At 37.0% G+C, this 18,108-nt stretch overlaps 1 protein-coding gene across 3 annotated transcripts in view; it reads left to right on the top strand.

The window, feature by feature from the left end:
* LOC136838555 (apolipoprotein D-like) overlaps window positions 1-18,108 on the top strand; it is a 35,074-nt gene that overhangs the window by 5,989 nt on the left and 10,977 nt on the right. For all 3 annotated transcript variants that reach the window (XM_067103679.1, XM_067103680.1, XM_067103681.1), the window contains exons 2-4: window positions 9,380-9,517; window positions 13,911-13,998; window positions 14,116-14,238. In XM_067103679.1, the coding sequence (XP_066959780.1) occupies window positions 9,380-9,517; window positions 13,911-13,998; window positions 14,116-14,238 (349 nt within the window). The remainder of the gene's footprint in view (window positions 1-9,379; window positions 9,518-13,910; window positions 13,999-14,115; window positions 14,239-18,108) is intronic.

Raw genomic sequence — 18,108 nt, 5'->3', positions numbered from 1 at the left:
ATTGTCACGCGTTGTATTCACCCGACACTTTTTTTTTTTTTTTTTTTTTTTTGTCATTGTGATCTAGACCTTCACTGGTGAGTATGTTTATGTGAGTATTTTAGAGTGTCTCATGGGCACTGACGTGCACATTTGAATGCAAGGGCCCTTTTTAAGAAAGTGAAACTTTAGTGGACAGGTAATTCAGAATTACACGCCCAAGAGGGTAGTGCAATTGACTGAAAACACCTAAATATCGCTGTTATTCCATTCTTATCCAGCACCACTTTAACTTTGACCCTTAAGGTATGATTGAAAGCTGCCATTGATCAATGCCTCGATTAAGTCATCTTTGGTAGTCTACTGCAGGCAAGGAACGTGTTGCTCTGTGTACCTAGGTACAGAGAACACCCTTTTGAAAGTAACAGTAAGGCAATTGCTGGACTTTGCCTTAGAGGGAGGTCGGCCGTAATGTACCTTTTATCCGGCAAATTACAATCGCTTTGCATGCAATTTGACCTTCGCTGAACCTCTCTCTCTCTCTCTCTCTCTCTCTCTCTCTCTCTCTCTCTCTCTCTCTCTCTCTCTCTCTCTCTCTCTCTCTCTCTGGCTGAGAAAAGTTGGTCGTGGTAAGTTTGTTTACTTGAAACAGACAAACTCAGAGGTTTGTTAAATGAGTTATGGTGTGATATAACAGTTGTTTGAATACACACGCGCATGAGACATGCATTTATGTAATTAGCTAAAGTGCAAATAACTGCATTCGACGGGCATATGTACGATAGAGTCGGTATCAACTTAAACCTCTCTTCAGAGCCGAATGGTGGAGTACTCACTGAAGTCGGAGGTTGTTGCTGTGGGTAGATCGACTTATCAGTTATAATTCTCTTTCGGTATTGTTTCCGAGGTAGAGCGAGTTGGATATTATACAACATTTGTAGCTTAACGTTTGTGAATAAAAAATGTCACGGTGATGTGATTAAAAATTCAAATATGCATATATATATATATAAATATTATATATATAAATAATATATATATAATATATAATTCATATATATGTATATATATATATATATATATATATATATTATATATATATATATATATATATATATATATATTTTGTATGTGCATGCGTGTTTGCACTCAACAACTAAATATAGTGAAAAACATCACAGTAAGCTCACCTTTTACTGAAGACTCCTCAGTGTACAGTATATCTTTTAACCTTAGGTTCACGCTGACCTTTCCGTCCTAGCTGCCTACTCAAAGGTTACGCTACTGAATCATAATTGTCAATAAAAAAAAATTGGGATCTGGAACTAAAAGAACTCAAAAATTGTTCGGTTTCATCGTTTTTGTCCTAAAACTTGAACTTTACATCATATTCCATTTAAAGGTCATTCTTGATAACCCGATTGCTTCTTACTTTCATCTTGCTCTCTTTCTCTGATTTTTTTTTTTTTTTGCATGTTTTCAGAAACAACTCTTGAATGTCAAGCAGTGATATTTGTTTACTCAGAATATATGACCCTATACTGTGTAATAGCTGAGTGAAAATCATGGTTGCAGAATCATCACGTTAAAAAGGTCGCTCATCAGCAATAGAGGCAATGGGCAGGTCATTGAACAGGTGCATAATGTCCCAATATCTTAGTGACCAAATATATCCCTACAGGATCAGCACCAATACCCCCTCTCCACAGTTCTTCATTAGAGAGATGGGTAAAGCTCTCGGCTAGCACGCTGTTGGCCCAGTGTTCGACCCTCCGACCGGCCAGTGAAGAATTAGAGGAATTTATTTCTGGTGATAGAAATTAATTTCTCGTCATAATGTGGTTCGGATTCCACAATAAGCTGTAGGTCCTTTGCAAGGTAACCAGTTGGTTCTGAGCCACGTAAAATAAATCTAATCCTTCGGGCCAGCCCTAGGAGAGCTGTTAATCAGCTCAGTGGTCTGGTTAAACTAAGATATACTTTTTTCCCCCCTCTCCACCAAAGCTACTATACCGTGGGGAACAAAGCAGTTGCTGCAGATAATTCAGCAGGTAGACCCTTGAGCTTCCCAAAATCCCACATCCCTAGTCTACAGGGATGGCAAGCCTGCGTTTGCCAGTGAACTCTCTCAGGCCACGAGCTGGGTTTGAACCCCGGCCCACCATACTGTGAAGTCAGGCAAGCCAGAGCTACGACATGGACAAGAATGGGTAATTAGCCGGTGTTAAAGGTTTCTAATGTTTAGTGAGGATCTTGGCTATCTGTGTAACATTGTTCTTCAAACGAATAGTACACAGCGATTCCTTTAGAAGTGTGAATCCAGTTAAGCTTCGTGGATGCTCTTCTATAAACCCTGAAGGTCTCTCTCCTCACGCCTAGTTTACTGGCTTCCCCTCGTAGACTAAATTACTTCCGAATTTTTAAGTTTACTTTATGAGGTCGTAAATTTCTTCTTGCTGTGCTTCTGTACATATTGTTGTTAAATCTGTATTTTTTCAGATTTTTTAAAATTATTTATTTTATAGCCAGAGTACATGGTCACGAGGAAAGTAAAAAAGAAGGGCAAGAACTTTCTACTTTACTCTCAGGCCCCCGTAAGGGGTTAATGCCGTCATTGCATCTCATGCGGTGCACTGTAGGCATTACTTAAGGTTCTTTGCAGCGTCCCTTCGGCCCCTAGCTCCAACCCCCATTCCATTTACTGTGCCTCCATTCATATTCTCTTTCTCCCATTTTACTTCCCACCACCTCCTAACAATTGTTTCGTAGAGCAACTGCGCGGTGCTCCTCTGTTACACCTTTGAAAACTTTTTGCTTTCAATTTCCGTTTCAGCGCAGAATGACTTCATCGGTCCTATAGCGCTTGGCCTTAGGCCTAAATTTTATTATCCATTCCTTACCATTTATTCTCAGGCATTCTCAAGCAAACTACAGTCAACAGGAAAAAATTTTGTCAAAGATGAGTAACATCTGTCTTGTTTTTAATTAATATAGTGGACTTATATCAAGGATGGGCTAAGACCATTTAAATTCCATCTCAACAGTTTCTTTTCTTCGATTAAATCTACGATCGTCTTGTGCAAAATCTCAGTCCAAGAGTCTATGTAGTTGCCAACACACTTAATATTTTCATTGGTTAGATGCATTAATGCTGATTTTAGGAGATTTCTAGAGAAAATATTTTTCATTTTGTTATTATACTACTTGAGGAACAGTCAGTTCTGTAATTTATATTAAATTAGAACAAGCCAGAATTATGAAGATTTTATTGTACACCTAAGTGAAAAGTCACAATATTACATTCTATATATACAGAATATCTAATCTATCTAGCTATATAAATAATTATATATATACATATATTATATATTTATTATATCAGATTCATAATTTATATATATATATATATATAAATATATATGTTATATATATTATATATATATATATATATATATGTTATATATATTATATATATATTATATATATATATATATATTTTATATATATATATATATATGATTGTTGATGTTATATATATTATATAATAAATATATATATATTAAACAAGAATAAACGGGATAAATAGGAAAAATATATATATAAATTAACATATATTTATATATAAATATATATCTATATATATAGGTACCAGTTTATATATATAAATTTAAATTTTAATTTTTTATATATAGACATATATATATATATAAATATCGGTCTATATATATATATATATATATAGTTATTATATAAACTTGAAAGTATATTACATATATGTATACGTTATATATCAATCCTGGATGCCACAAAGGGCCTCTGTGAAATTCCGTCTCATGCCTTTCCTGTGTCTTTTCTTCGACAAATCCCCACTCATTTCCCTTCATTCTCGGTTCTCATCCAAGTAAGTCTGGGTCTGCCAACACACGGTGCACTGTTGTTTGATGGTTCTTTTGCAAAATCCCCGGTCCCTTGCCATCTCCAACTACTTACTTTATCTTTATCTCGTCTACAAATGGAACTTACGTAATTTTCTATATTCTCACTTTATTCCGACGTCAGATTCATAATTTACTTCCTAAAACTTCATTCGCAAAACGACAAAAATTATGTATATGTATATATATGTATATATATATATATATATATATATATATATATATATATATATATATATATATATATATATATATATATATATATATATATATATATATATATATATATATATATATATATATTCCATTATGTGGCAGTTAAATTTGACGGCTGGAATCGCTCCGCTTTCATAAAAGGCAGCTGTGATTCTCTCTTCAGTTACGTTAACCATAAAGCGCAAATATTTTTTTCCCCATTTTTCCGACGATGTTTTGATAATATAGAACTGAGGTTTTATGACTTTCTTTTGTTATTTTACTTTCTCCATCCGGGAATCACTTGAATCCAGATACAGATGATTTGTCATGCAATATATTTTATAATTGTACGTGACTCTCTCTCTCATAGATTATTTGGCCTTAAACACGTGCGTTTATGTTTTTTGTCTAATGAGGACTCGGAGTTCTTACTCATTTTTCGTTGTCACGTAATTTAAAAGTGAAAACATTTTACCCAGAAGGGCCAATTTTTATACACCATGTGCGCGCACCTGGCTCCGTATTGCCTCGCTGGGACTGAAATAATGTCTGTAGCTTTGTAAAAGTTCACAGCTCAAGTTTCTTCAGAGATTTTCACGAGTAACTGGCGCCATTGTAGCTCGCCTTTAGAAACCGTTCCATTCTGAGGTTTTATAGTCATAGGACCATCGAACCATCGAGGACGCGTTTACAGTTTCCATTTCTCAAAAGTCTTACTGTTTAATGGCGTATAACACGATGCATGGTGTCAGTTTTCAATTACGCTACTGTGAGGTCGTGAACTGAAGTAGAGTACAATACGCTTATTTTATGAGCGCGCATGTATGTATGTATGTATGTATGTATGTATGTATGTATGTATGTATGCATGTATGTATGTATGTATGTGTGTGTTCTTCGAAGTAAAGGACGTCCTTAGGTGATTAAAGAAGGAAAAAGAAAATTGCGGAGGATTGCTTATTAGAAGGGGCTTTTTCAAACAACTGATAATATTAGGAGCCTTGAAAGCTCTCTCTCTCTCTCTCTCTCTCTCTCTCTCTCTCTCTCTCTCTCTCTCTCTCTCTCTCTCTCTCTCTCAGCAACCGCAACAGACATTGCTAAAATATAGTAGGCGACTTAAAGAATTTCTTTTACTGGGTCTTTTAAGTCTGTCAGAAAAATCGGCCTGTATATTTGTTAAAAAATTTTATAAACGGTATGTTTAATATTTAATTCTGTTATTGGCTTTAATATACGATTTAGTCTAAAAGCTCATCTTTGCTATTTATCGCCGATAAATATCTCTGGGTAGTAACTTTTGATTTAAGTATAATATAGTCATTTCGAGATATTATTTTTACTTCATGATGTTAATTAGTTTCTTGAACCGAGCACATTCTTGACGCGTAACGTTTCACTCAGATACCACAATTTTACGAGGAATGAGCTTCGCTAAAGAGTTGACTAAATGACTTTCACTGGGGAGAGTGGATGACACCTTTCACTGGTAAAACGGTGAATTTTAACATTTCGAATGCAACAGGTGTAACCTGCTCTCAGAGTAGTGCTAGCGTAATTACAGAATAATTTTTTAAAGAAATGAAGTACACTGGTTTCATTATCACAACTACAGTAGCCAGAGTTTTTGGAGCTTTCCTAAATAGTGACCCCCAAGGGTTTTCGGGGGTCGTTATCTAGGACTAATATTTATTGGGGATCATTATCTTTATGATATGTACAGTCTTTTGTTCATGTTTTTTCGGTAATCCCCAAAGGGCGTGTACTAAACATGCCGCAAAGGTGATACATACCGAGTTAAAACCCCTGGGGGTCACTATCTAGGAAAAGTCCAAGATTTTTTAGGTGAGAATGGGATGAAGGAGAAAGCCAGCCCAATTAATTTTGAGGGTCTTGATTATGATAACAGTTGTCTGGGCATTTGACGTCTGTACTGAAAAACACCTTAATTTCCATTCTTCGTTTATGGCCACATATGCAGACTTGCATATACTTTTAAATTAAAATTCACGCAACAAACTAATGTGTTTTCCGTTTTTCGTAAACTCCCTTTTCCATGATTTCATTTCGGTGAGCAAACTTTATTGAAACTACAAAATTCAAGCCTGGTTAAAGCATTATAGATACTCATATTTTCATTAAATTGTTCAGTGTCAGTCACCAGTAAATCACAAAACGATTCAAATTGTGCAGTTTGTCCACTGATAAAAGAGCGTGTGTATGGCGTAACTACATTTCTCTCTGAGGAAATGACAAAATTATCCCCTGAGGCCCTGCATCTAGTTGTATTCTTACCGAAATAGATTTGAGGAAAATTAAGAGGGTGTATCCTTGCTTCTGTGTCAGTAGTTCTCGAGAACTACTGATATGTTACATTTGTAAAAAATCTGTATTTTTTTCGGTTTCTGTAAAAGAACTGTTGAGATGGACTATTTGTCTGTCCATTTGCACTTTTTCTGTCCGCCCTCAGATCTTAAAAACTACTGAGGCTAGAGGGCTGCAAATTGGTATGTTGATCATTCAACCTCCAATTATTAAACATACCAAATTGCAGCCCTCTAGCCTCAGTAGTTTTTATTTTATTTAAGGGTAAAGTTAGCCATGATCGTGCGTCTGGCGCCGCTATAGGTGCCAACAACACAGGCCACCACCGAGCCGTGGCTGAGAGTTTTATGGGTCACGGCTGAGAGTTTCATGGGCCGCGGCCGAGAGTTTCATGGGGCGTGGCTGAGAGTTTGTCAGCATTACACGCTGTACATAAACCTCGATTGCGCCGAAGAAACTTCGACGTATTTTTTACTTGTTTTATTCACTGCCGTAAAATAAGAGAAATGAAAGTGCATCGAGCCTTCATTTCATGGATGACTTGAATCCTTGAATGTCCTTTGGTCGCACACACGGAATTGAAAACTTTACTCAGGTGTTCACACGTCATTACATTATAATTTGCACTGAGATACACGTCAGGAATTCTGTGACTGAGGTTAAGCAGTGGCCATTTATTATTTTTAGGCGTTGAGTATGGGAACGCGCACGAGCTTTCGTCGCGTGACAAGCACATCAAACTTACCGGATAGTTAGCCATCAGACACAGGTGATTAGCTTCATATTCGCATATTTCCGAAAGCAGAAATCGTTCGGATTCGTTGGCGGAAATAGGGTTCCCATCATTAGTAAATGAATAATGTTTTGTCAGATATAGAAGTGATACTTGTGTTTTCGGATTTATCGTCACCTTAGATGTTGTATAAAATGCTTTTCATACCAACATTTATGTATTTTGTGCCTGTGATCATTCTGGTAACATGCATATATTGAAAATAGCAAAAGATTTACGCTAAGCTAAATACGGACTTATTTCATAATTCCTGTAGGCCTTTTTTTTTAAATTTTATCATCAAAGCAGATTGTTTGGTGTAAATCAGGCACACCACCCCAGCATTGGACTTGAAAGCGATTTAAGAGCAGACTGCTGCGAAAGCAAGACTGAGCGCTCCTTCACTCTCAAGTTTTTTTATATTATTATTATTATTTCCTTTCGGTTAAATTGATGAAATTATTAACGTAGAATTTTGTTCAGTGTTCCTGTTGTTCTTTTAAAAGAACATTTTTTTTTTATCCGGATTCATGTACAGATAATTCTGTAGAAAATAATTATCACCAGTTTCTCAATTGTAATCGTAATTGTGCAAACGATAAAATTTACCTTTTTTTTATTTTAAATGAGTCAGTCTTTTGATCACGTCTTAGAAAGTAGAGAAATGTGTCAAAAAAGAAAATATCGGCAACCAAAAATAAAAAGAAAATGTTTCATCAGCGATTCGAACAGTCCAATTGTCCGTCCAGAAGTTACGAAACGTCAAATTGCGTCAAGCTGAACTTCATTTGGGCAACAGATTCTACAAAAGGCTATACAACACTATTTCAGTGCCCTCGTTTCTATGCGAGACGAGCGGCTGCCTTACAATCACGTCTATTTTCTTTAAAACACTGGACTTTGCAAACCTGGGAGGTGGTTGCTGGCGGATCTTACGTCACGAAAACTACTAACAAAAGAACGTTAACCGTAACAAGAAAAAGTAAGTCTCGAGAGCTTCTGATACGTTACACGTTCGTAAGAGGTCCTGTCTAGTTTTTATTTACAGTAATCACGTGCACAGTTTGTGTCAAAATATTCCTTTGATATTTAAACAGCTTTTGTCTTGTTAACTCGCTGTAATTTGGAGAACTCGTAAATCGATTCGCCTTAGCAAAGAAATCCAAGTTTCGGAAACTTCAGGTGAGAGAAAGAGAGAGAGAGAGAGAGAGAGAGAGAGAGAGAGAGAGAGAGAGAGAGAGAGAGAGAGAGAGAGAGAGAGAGAGGTGATATAAAAATGACTGCACATAATTAGAACAAAATTGAACGCCGTTTCTAACGAATAATGGAGTGGGAAAGTGAAAGTGAATGTCCAGAAGAGAAAGATGATTATGATGACGATGAACACTGAGATCACGCAAATCGAAAGTATGATTATAGCACCTAAAAGCTTGCAAATTAAGACTCTTTTTTGTGTATCTAGTCAGTTCGCCTTCAAGTTCTCCTCCATGTATTTTTGTTATGCTGCGGAAAGTGACTGATATAAGTTTATTAATCGAATATTTTGTCAAAATTGTCCAAAGGTTCTGTGTTTCTGTAAACAAATGAGCAATAGGTGTAACTGCTTCGTATTCATGTAGACATGTTAATGGCCCCAGGTATATAGTAGGCACAAACTGCACACTTATATCGAATGTTTTTTTTAAGTGTGAATCAAAGTGATCTTGTCCAGTTTAATTTATTCAGCCTCTAAATTTGTTAATTTGGTCATTTCGGTGTGACGAAAGTGGGCACCCTAGCTCCGAGGTGCATCTCGCGGACCAGTTGCTAGGTCCACCAAGCTGTCAAGTTGGTACCAGCGTCTTAAAGCATGCTAGAAAATGTATGAAAAGAAGGCGAGATTTCAGGTGTGATATAATTTTTTTGAATTTAATTAGGCTATAACTTGCAATGTGTATATGGTAACACTGCGGTTCGGTGACCTGACATAGAATGACTTGACCTTTGACATATTAGTGTTTGGGCCTTCTTATGTGATTTCGATCTTTTTGTACAATAAAGAACACGAACAGTAACCTGTTTTTGCGAATGAGTGTGTGCACCTGCCATTCTTATTCCTTTCAATACCATTTGAAACAGTGGATTTCGTTACTGGATAACTAAGACATTTATATTTATCTCTCGTCTCTTGCAGATGATAGGGACGACATTACTCGTGGCGTCAGCTGCAACCATTGCGATGGAATTCCTGACTTCTGTGGAGGCGTCGACGATGCTGGAAGTCGGGGTGTGTCCGAACGTCACGTCCGTCGCTAACCTCGACCTCCAGAAGGTGAGGTGCTTGACCTCAGTGTTTGATTTTGTGGAGACGATAGTGGGTAGCTTGTTGGAGTCACAACATGGAGGGGTTGTTTTGGGGAAAACTAGTTCTGTTACCTCTGTTCTTAGTGCTGCAGGAATGGATAGGTACCAGGGGACTAATGACCTTTTCATGGCCTTGAAAATATTAGTGTTTCAGATCAAAATTCGCCTGATGACACTTTGTAATCACAGTAAATTTTTTATAGTTTTTCGAGATTAGGTTCCGAATATTTCACATTCGGACATGAAGCCCAAACTTAAACATTCAAAACATTTCATGTGTTTGCTACTCGTCCTAATTTTGTTTAAAAATTTAATTGATATTTGTTTTAAAAAATCTTGCATCTTGACATCAGTTAAAAACATAACATCCCTAAGTGGCACAGAATTTGACTTATGTTAAATCCCTAAGTGGCACAGAATTGGACTTATGTTAACAACTCTTGAAACTGCTCAGATCACAATGAAACTTTCTAGAATCGAGTTTTTACTAAGGTCTTTTTCAGACTTCCCTTGCGTCGATATCAAAGGAATATAATGTTTCAAATGGATGAAGAACGTTGCAATATACTTCCACTCTAGCATGAGAAGCAGAGTCTGCTGTGACGACAGTGCAGTAAAGTTGGTAGTTTTCAGGACACTGGCTACTAGTTTTTCATGAGTTACTACTTGCTGTCTCAAACTAAATCGATTTTGAGTTCAGGTGCCAATTGTTCTAGTGTATCAACGTGTCTATAATATCCATATTTTCCAGATTATAAATGTCGGACTCTGTGTAATTAATTTCAACCTTTCGTATAGCATATGTGAAATGTGTTTCGTGTAATCTTTGTTAAAATATATTACTTTTATGCATGAATCGAGTTGGGCGATGCAGGAACAAATGTGACAGGACCATGAACAACACTGCCGAGTACCATTCCCAGTACTGTAATTGCAAATACCAGTTTGACAAGCAGCCTTACAATTGTGTAATCTCATGCTCAGCAGTCGTTTCCAAAACCCCCGAGTAGAAGGCTTGCGTGGCCCTGCATATACTCAGTGCAGTAGCTGGTTTAGCATTGCTTTTACCTCTTCTCAGAAACACTTCCCTTGCTTCTGGCCACCTTTACATCCATCTGATGTACGCGGTATTATGACCCTGATATTTTGTCTAAAGTCGGTTTTCTTTGCTAGATATTGCGGTCTACCTCAGTTTTGTAAAGCACATTTTGCAGAAAGCATTGTGCCATGCCTCTGAAGGTAATTTCACCTTTGCTGTCGGTGGAACAGTTGTTTGTACAACATGCCCATCAAAGATATTTTCTTGTGACTGGGAGCGAGTTTGAACAGAGATTTAGTACAGAAGACCGTAGTTTCCTCACCTGCCAAATATTAAAGACCCACGCTGCATATGTAGTTTTGTTGTGTTGTGTTAAGGGCAAGAGGTCTCGGGTAGATTGCTTTTTCATTCATAGATACTATCATCACGGACCATTAAGGATTTATTCACTTCAGTCATTGCCTTGAAATTGGATTTAGGTGCACTCCCTTGACAAATTGTTCACATCTGCGATTGAAAAACTAGTGAACTGTAATGGAAGTTCAGTTAGACCAAAGATCAAGAGATCAAGAAATATCTCATCAACCAAAGCATTCGTTTCAGACACACCAATGATCCAGCTCGTACTTTCAGGGTTGCATCTCCGCGTATTTGCAATCTAGTCATCATGTTTGAATTTTTTTTTTTTTTTTTGTGAATTTAACTGAATACCCGGCATCCAGAGCTCTCACGGGTTCCCCATTCTAAGCCAATACCACTGCATATTGAGTCAGTCATTCCCTGTAAGTGATAGTTAGGAACATGTTTTTCTGGGAGACAAGAATGGTCTGGTTGGTCCGGTTGTTTGTCGAGATTCCTTCAGATCCAATATTGCCGGTCGGTTTCCTTATATTCATGGTATTATAAAGCGTGAACAAGTCCTGAAAGTGATGAATAAGCTGGCGCTTTGCCACAAAGTTTGGTTTTAAACATCTCCCAGAGTTCCTAGAGGAACCATTAGATTATTGATCAGTATTCAAGTCTGACAAGTAAAACTTTTCTTACATTAAACTTGAGGTATGGAAGGTGGTGATGTGAAAGTAATTCGGAAAAAAATTTTTGTTCTGGAATTCATTGCAAACCTGTGTTATCAATTTCCTGTAAATGTGTGCGTTGTGCCTAAGCTCCATTTCATTATTCTTTGTTATTCCTACTCAGTAACACCATGTAGACTTGATTTTGTGTGTTGCTAGAAGAAGGATTTCTCAGTGAGCTGTCAGTAATTGACTGACTTTGCAATGACTGTAACCTTGGCATATTTGGAAGCTTTCCAGCATGTTCTAGTTGAAGGTATTTTAAAAGGGACAAAATGAACAATTCGAATCCCTCGTTCGAGATTGGAACATTTTGTTGTCTGTAATTTTGCTGCTTTAGATATTTTCAGCCTGTATGTTGTAAAGCATCCAATGAAACTTTTCCTTTCTCTTGTACTAAAATCTTAAAATATGGATCGTAAGTATAATTTCGCTGTGCCTTTTTACATGTAGAGATATTGCCGGCATTGATAAACACTAAGTTCTTGATAAAAAATACTTGTATTTGCCCTGCAAATTATATAAGTAATGCGTTTTCGTTTTGTGCCTTCCCTGCAAGGTTTATTGTTAGACTGTTTACAAAAGATCTCTATTAATTCAGTCATGAGATGTGCTAAGTTTATGCACGCCACAAGAAGTGCTAATTTTATGCACGCCACAGAAAACTTTTTTATGCTCTTGGAAGTTTTCACACAGCGTTGCTATAATAAACACTTGTTCCTTACACCCACTTCCGTGTCTGTCGTCACACGCCCACTTATATGTTGTCCACTGCTCTTCCTCTATCAGTCCTTCCGTCATCTGTTTCTGCATTCTAACGCTTTTTCTCATTAGCCAGCACTTTCTCGAATTATACACACTTTTCACCAAATAATCGTCTTCCTTTCACTCCTGCACGCGATCAGGTCACTTACATAACGAGTTAGGCTTCGCCTGAGTGATTTTTTTGTGTATAGGTGCAGTACGCATGGACATTCAAGGTTTCAGTAGAGCCTGTGAGTGGTAAAATAAAGCCCTATAATTTATTACACATTCTGCTTCGTTACTTGAGTTATTCTCCGTTCCTTTTTCAAGTTCCATACGCTATGAGGGAAAAACTCCTCCGAGTTTGTTTTTCCAGGAAACGATGGTAATAATGTGGGAGTCTCTCATAATTTACTTCAAGGAAAAAAAAACATGAAAACAAGGGAATTATGGAGAGAAGGAAAGTAACTGAGTGAGAAACGATTGGAGCAATTGCCACAAAGACATTTTAAGTGATACAGGAACAAATAACGATGAGAAAAGCCTGGATATCCAGCGTAAGTGACCGTGAGTTTTGGCGCCAGATACCTACAATCAATCAGTCCGTCAAAATCTAGATGAAGTGTAAAGGAACTATAAGGCCTAGAAAGCAAGGGAAAGAAGTGATGCCAGTTTTTGGTGAAAGTCCAAAAATTGCAAAGAAGAGAGAGAGTGGAAAAAAGTAATCACTGCTGATTTGCATCGTTATTAGCGTAATTTTCCACAATTTGCAAAAAAATAAAAAAAATCGCCTTTCCGTTATTTTTAGTGCTTCGCCAGAAAAGTCATGTGATAAAGTCATTTATTTATTCATTTTGCGGAAGCAGTAAATCGTCCCATGTTTTCGAAACATTGGTGGTTGATTGCTACATTTCAAGCTGGCCACAAGCCAATAGGGGCCTTTGTGCAAAGGCGGCTGAATTCAGGTGTGCCCTTGTTTGGTGACAAATGACAAAGAGGCGACAGGACATCGGTCTGGATGTTGTCTGTTCTCCCGGGTTAGCAAAATATTTGCTTTAATATTTATCCAGAACAAATGTGAAAATTGGACACACTACTGGAAATCTTTTTGATAGGTTGAGCCAACTTTGGGTGTAGAATTTCCTTCACACCTGTGTAAAAATCATATTTTATATTCCATCGTTTCGGTGGGATCTCGTCATCATCAGCAATAAGCGATTAAAGCCTTTTCTTTGTTTCAAGTCTGTGATCACACCTCCATATCCTGAGAACGCAAAACCATCGTTATACGTCTAGTTACCATTACCTTTCATAAATAAACAAACTTGAATATGTTGTAAAAGCAGCAGTATGCACAGTACATTGTAACTCTGGGAAGGGATCTTGTTTATTTGGATACGTTCATAGTATATGTATAGTCCACAGTCAGTTGATTCTAGCGGTTATTTAAGAATCATATTTGTATTTTATTACAATACGCGAACTTGATCTGTTTCATTCCATAGCTTTCTGGAGACTGGTTTCATATCCTTCACTTCCCATCCGAAGACGAGCCTTTTGCATCTTGCACACACACTACATACACGTACAAAGGTGAGTTGAGTTTAAAAAGTGATTGGAGCATATTATTCTATAAATTTAGTTTGTTTATATATGCAATTTATTTAGTTTATATATGCAATTTATTTATTCTTATTTTTCTAATTTTAGACGGTTACTTGGAGTTGATCACGAAGGGCCGAGATCCATCTGGGAAAAGCATTACACGTGATGGAGTCCTGGGCAAACTTTTAGACTCCGAAACAGAGGCTTTGCAGTTGGATGTCGACAGAAGTAAGTAACAATATTTTATTTATTTTATATTTACACGAGTGTGAGTGTCACACGTGGACAAAGGTCCCATGTAAGAGAAGTTGAGTTATTCACCACCTAGGGCAAAGCAAGACTAAGGGGATTAGCGAGGCAGTGTTCAGGAACCATTTGATTTAATTTTAATGACAGATTTTTCAGTTAAACGTCAAGTGTGTTATAAAATTTTATGTATTTTTTTTCAATACCTTATGTTTGTTGAACTCTTGTCCAATGACTTGAAAGATCCATGAAGTAAATAGTCTCTTAGGTATAACGGTAGTGTAAGTGTTACAACAATTGCAAGCACTTCAGGACCATTAAGTCAAGACCAGGATGTAATAGACGATATTTCAGACCACCTTGATGTAGCGGTTTCTCAGTTAGAAATGTCAGGTGAGGATTTTGTGATTCATTTATCAATAACAGAGATCAATCGATAGCACATTGTACACGAGAAAAATAGTTGTAGTTTCCATGTTTAAGCCAAATGAGTTTTTAACCTGGATTAGTTGCTCCTTACGGGAACTGGACGTATCCGTATAAATTGCAGTTGGAATCCGGTTAAGCAGCTGATTAGTTGTACACATGAAGTGTATGCTTCAGCTCCGTTGGGGTGTTGGGGGGGTGTAGTGCCGTCAGTGCAGCTCATGCAGTGCATGGTAGGCATTACTTATGGTTCTTTGCTAACAACTATTTCATAGTGCAACTGCAAGATTCTCCTCTTGTTGCACCTAAAAACCTTTTTACAGTCAGTTTCCATTTCAGCTCTGATTGACCTCATAGGTCCCAGCGCTTGGCCTTTGGCCTTAATTCTATATTCTATTCTCTTCTATTTTGTATACTTCAGAGGCATTATAATGCTTGCACAGGAATGTAGTCTGATTGACTTTCGTATTTCACCATCATGAAAGTCTACTAAATGTCTTTCATTAGGTGTACCTTTGAGATGAAATTCAGTTGTAGTTCATTAATGTTTTTAATTTTTAGCTAATGATTGAAGGAATTTGCTCCAAATTGTTACACAGTTTTTTAATCATGCGCTTAATAAGTTTATACTAGGAAACCAAATTCGACCTATTTTTTATTTTATTAAACATTTGCATTTTTTAAAATTAATGAAATAGTATAGTATATATAAATTGCATAATGCCAAGGATTAATTGAGTTTCAATTAGTGTGTTTTTATATACAATAAAAAATAGTTTTTGAAAGAACGGCAATAAACATGGAGCGCAGAAAGTATGGGAGGTAGGAATTTAATTTTTTGGAGCTAACCCTTCAGAGTAGATCAAATTGGCTGTTTGTGCATTTACGTTATTTACATATAATTATTATTATTATGAAGTATATGAAGGTCTTTTAATCATGAATATTATTTTGTAAATTTTGGGGGGACGCAGTAAGTCTGGGACACAAAAAGTAAAGACTACGCTTCGATAGGAAACAAGGGTTCCCATTTTCTACTGAATACGTTCAATGAAAACTTTCGTGGAATGGGTAACTAACCTAAAATCTCTGGTAAGGGTATCGTTTATTTCCTTTTCACGTACATTGACCACTATTAACGACTAGGCGAATATAGAATCATGAAATAGGTTCACAGAATTACTTGTAAAACTATAAACATTTTTTGTGATATAAGACACTAGGATATGCTTATTTAGCCATTAAACTATCAAAAAATGTTAACTGGAAATGGATTTTTTGGGCGCAGCCCCTCAACATGGATTAATCAGCTAATTGGTGTAAATTTATTTTACGATAACGCCCAGTGTGTGTCCGTTCATATTCCGTTATGTTATTGTCTACTTACCAAGTTGTAATTAACCGATTTGCTATTTTTTTATAGTTGAATTCTCCCACTTTGAACTGCAGTTTGTAATTTAATCACAGTAATTTGACTTGTGATTTTCTAAGTGTGCTATTTGTGACATTCTGACGATTTTAAATTCAGTAAGTACAGGACAGAAATAGTTATTACTGTATCAGTTATTACTGAAGAATTGCTTCCACATTGAAGGCTGTTGTGTATTCTAACTTCATGTATTTACCTGACCTTCGAAAAAATCTAAGCTTGCTCAGAAAGAAGAGTAATAAATAGCACTTTTGGTGTGACTCCTTATTACTCGTAATAACCACTTTGATTGCCTTCTCTTACATAGCTGGCTTGACCCTCAAAATTGTCACCAGGTGCAAGCAAAATCTCAAAACGAACAAGCAAGGCTACATTATCTGCAAAAGGATATACTGTACTTTAACCCCTAAAGAAATACATGCAGGAAAAGTTCTCATCTTTTGGAACTCAGAATTCAAATGGGCAGGGATAGCAGAAATTGAGACCTGGACAGGATGTCCAAAAACATCGATTGCCAGTGAATACTGGATGCCATTCATCTAAGATGTTGGACTGCCCAGCATCAAGTATGACATCTTGCAAGATGAGAACAACAAATATTGGTACCATGGTGGAACTTTCCAGGACATTTTTGATATGTTTCCAGACTGATCCAGACATGAGATTATTATCTAGGATGAAATGAACTCACCACTTGGAATTGAATTGAATATAGAATTTAGGCCAAAGGCCAAGCACTGGGACCTATGAGGTCACTCAGCACTGAAACAGAAATTGACAGTAAAAGGTTTTAATGGTGTAACAGGAAGAAAACCTTGCAGTTGCACTGTGAATCAATTGTTAGGAGAGGGTGGAAATAAGATGGAAGAAAGAGAATATGAAAGGACGTACCGTAAAAGGAACGAAACGGGTTGCAGCTAAGGGCCGAAGGCAAACGAAAGGGGTTGCAGCTAGGGGTCAAAGGCATGCTGTAGGGAACCTTTAGTAAGGCCTACAGTGCACCGCATGAGGTGCACTGACAGCACTAACCCCCTACGGGCCCTACCACCTTGAAACCTGAAGCAAAGCAAGTAATGTAAACACCAAGGTTCTCCAGCTCTAAATGGGAAGGGGTCAACCTTTTAGTTTGGAGTGTTACACCTCAGAACTGCAAGTTTAAAAACACACGAGCAAGCAATTTTTTTTATGGATATAATGTACCCCTATCCATACAGCACAGGTGGTAATGGCTTAAGCAGCAAACAGTAATTTTAAATTATTAGCAGCTCTTGCCTGTTTTCTTAAATCCAACTCGCATGATTACCATTTTGGATGCATTCATGAAGACATCTATGCTGTTGAGAAGTAATTTGTGACCCTGGATACAACCTTCATCCATGACAGCACAGCAATGCTCCAGCCTCAGTGGCTAAAGTACATTGAAATTAAGGAAGACTTGTTGAAAAATATTACAAGAACTGTCTGTGTCTTGTGATGCTGTTTGGATGAAAATAAATTTTTTTGTGAGTCTTAGATACTGAGCAACCATTGTTCATGTGAACGGACAATTATGGTATCCATATTTCATTTGCCTTTGTGAACACACACTGTTTCTGTACTTACCTAATTAGGGTTAGTAATATGGTAGAGGTTGGAGTTTGGATAAGGAATTTCTGCTCTGTTTGTTTATACAGTAGTTTTTCATAGGTATACAAACCAGAGCCTTTTACCATTGGCATATCTTCAGCATAAGCTGGAATAGTCACTGAACTTGATAACAAGGTAGCTAACAGGTGGTTAAGGGGAGTGAGAGAGAGAGGTGGGGGAATACCTTTAACTCACCTACCCACACTAGCCACTTTTTCTTCAGCTGCAGGACCTATAAAAGGCTTTGGTTGTATACCAACAGAAAATACAAATGATTTTTTAAAAATGTATTTGTTCTTATGGAACACAAACCATCGCCTGTTATATAATACTTAACCATTAGGTGGGAGGTAGCCCCTATCAACAGACTG

This window comes from Macrobrachium rosenbergii, chromosome 5 (assembly GCF_040412425.1).
Source record: "Macrobrachium rosenbergii isolate ZJJX-2024 chromosome 5, ASM4041242v1, whole genome shotgun sequence".
Taxonomy (NCBI): Eukaryota; Metazoa; Arthropoda; class Malacostraca; order Decapoda; family Palaemonidae; genus Macrobrachium; species Macrobrachium rosenbergii.
This window is presented reverse-complemented; position numbering and strand designations above follow the sequence as displayed.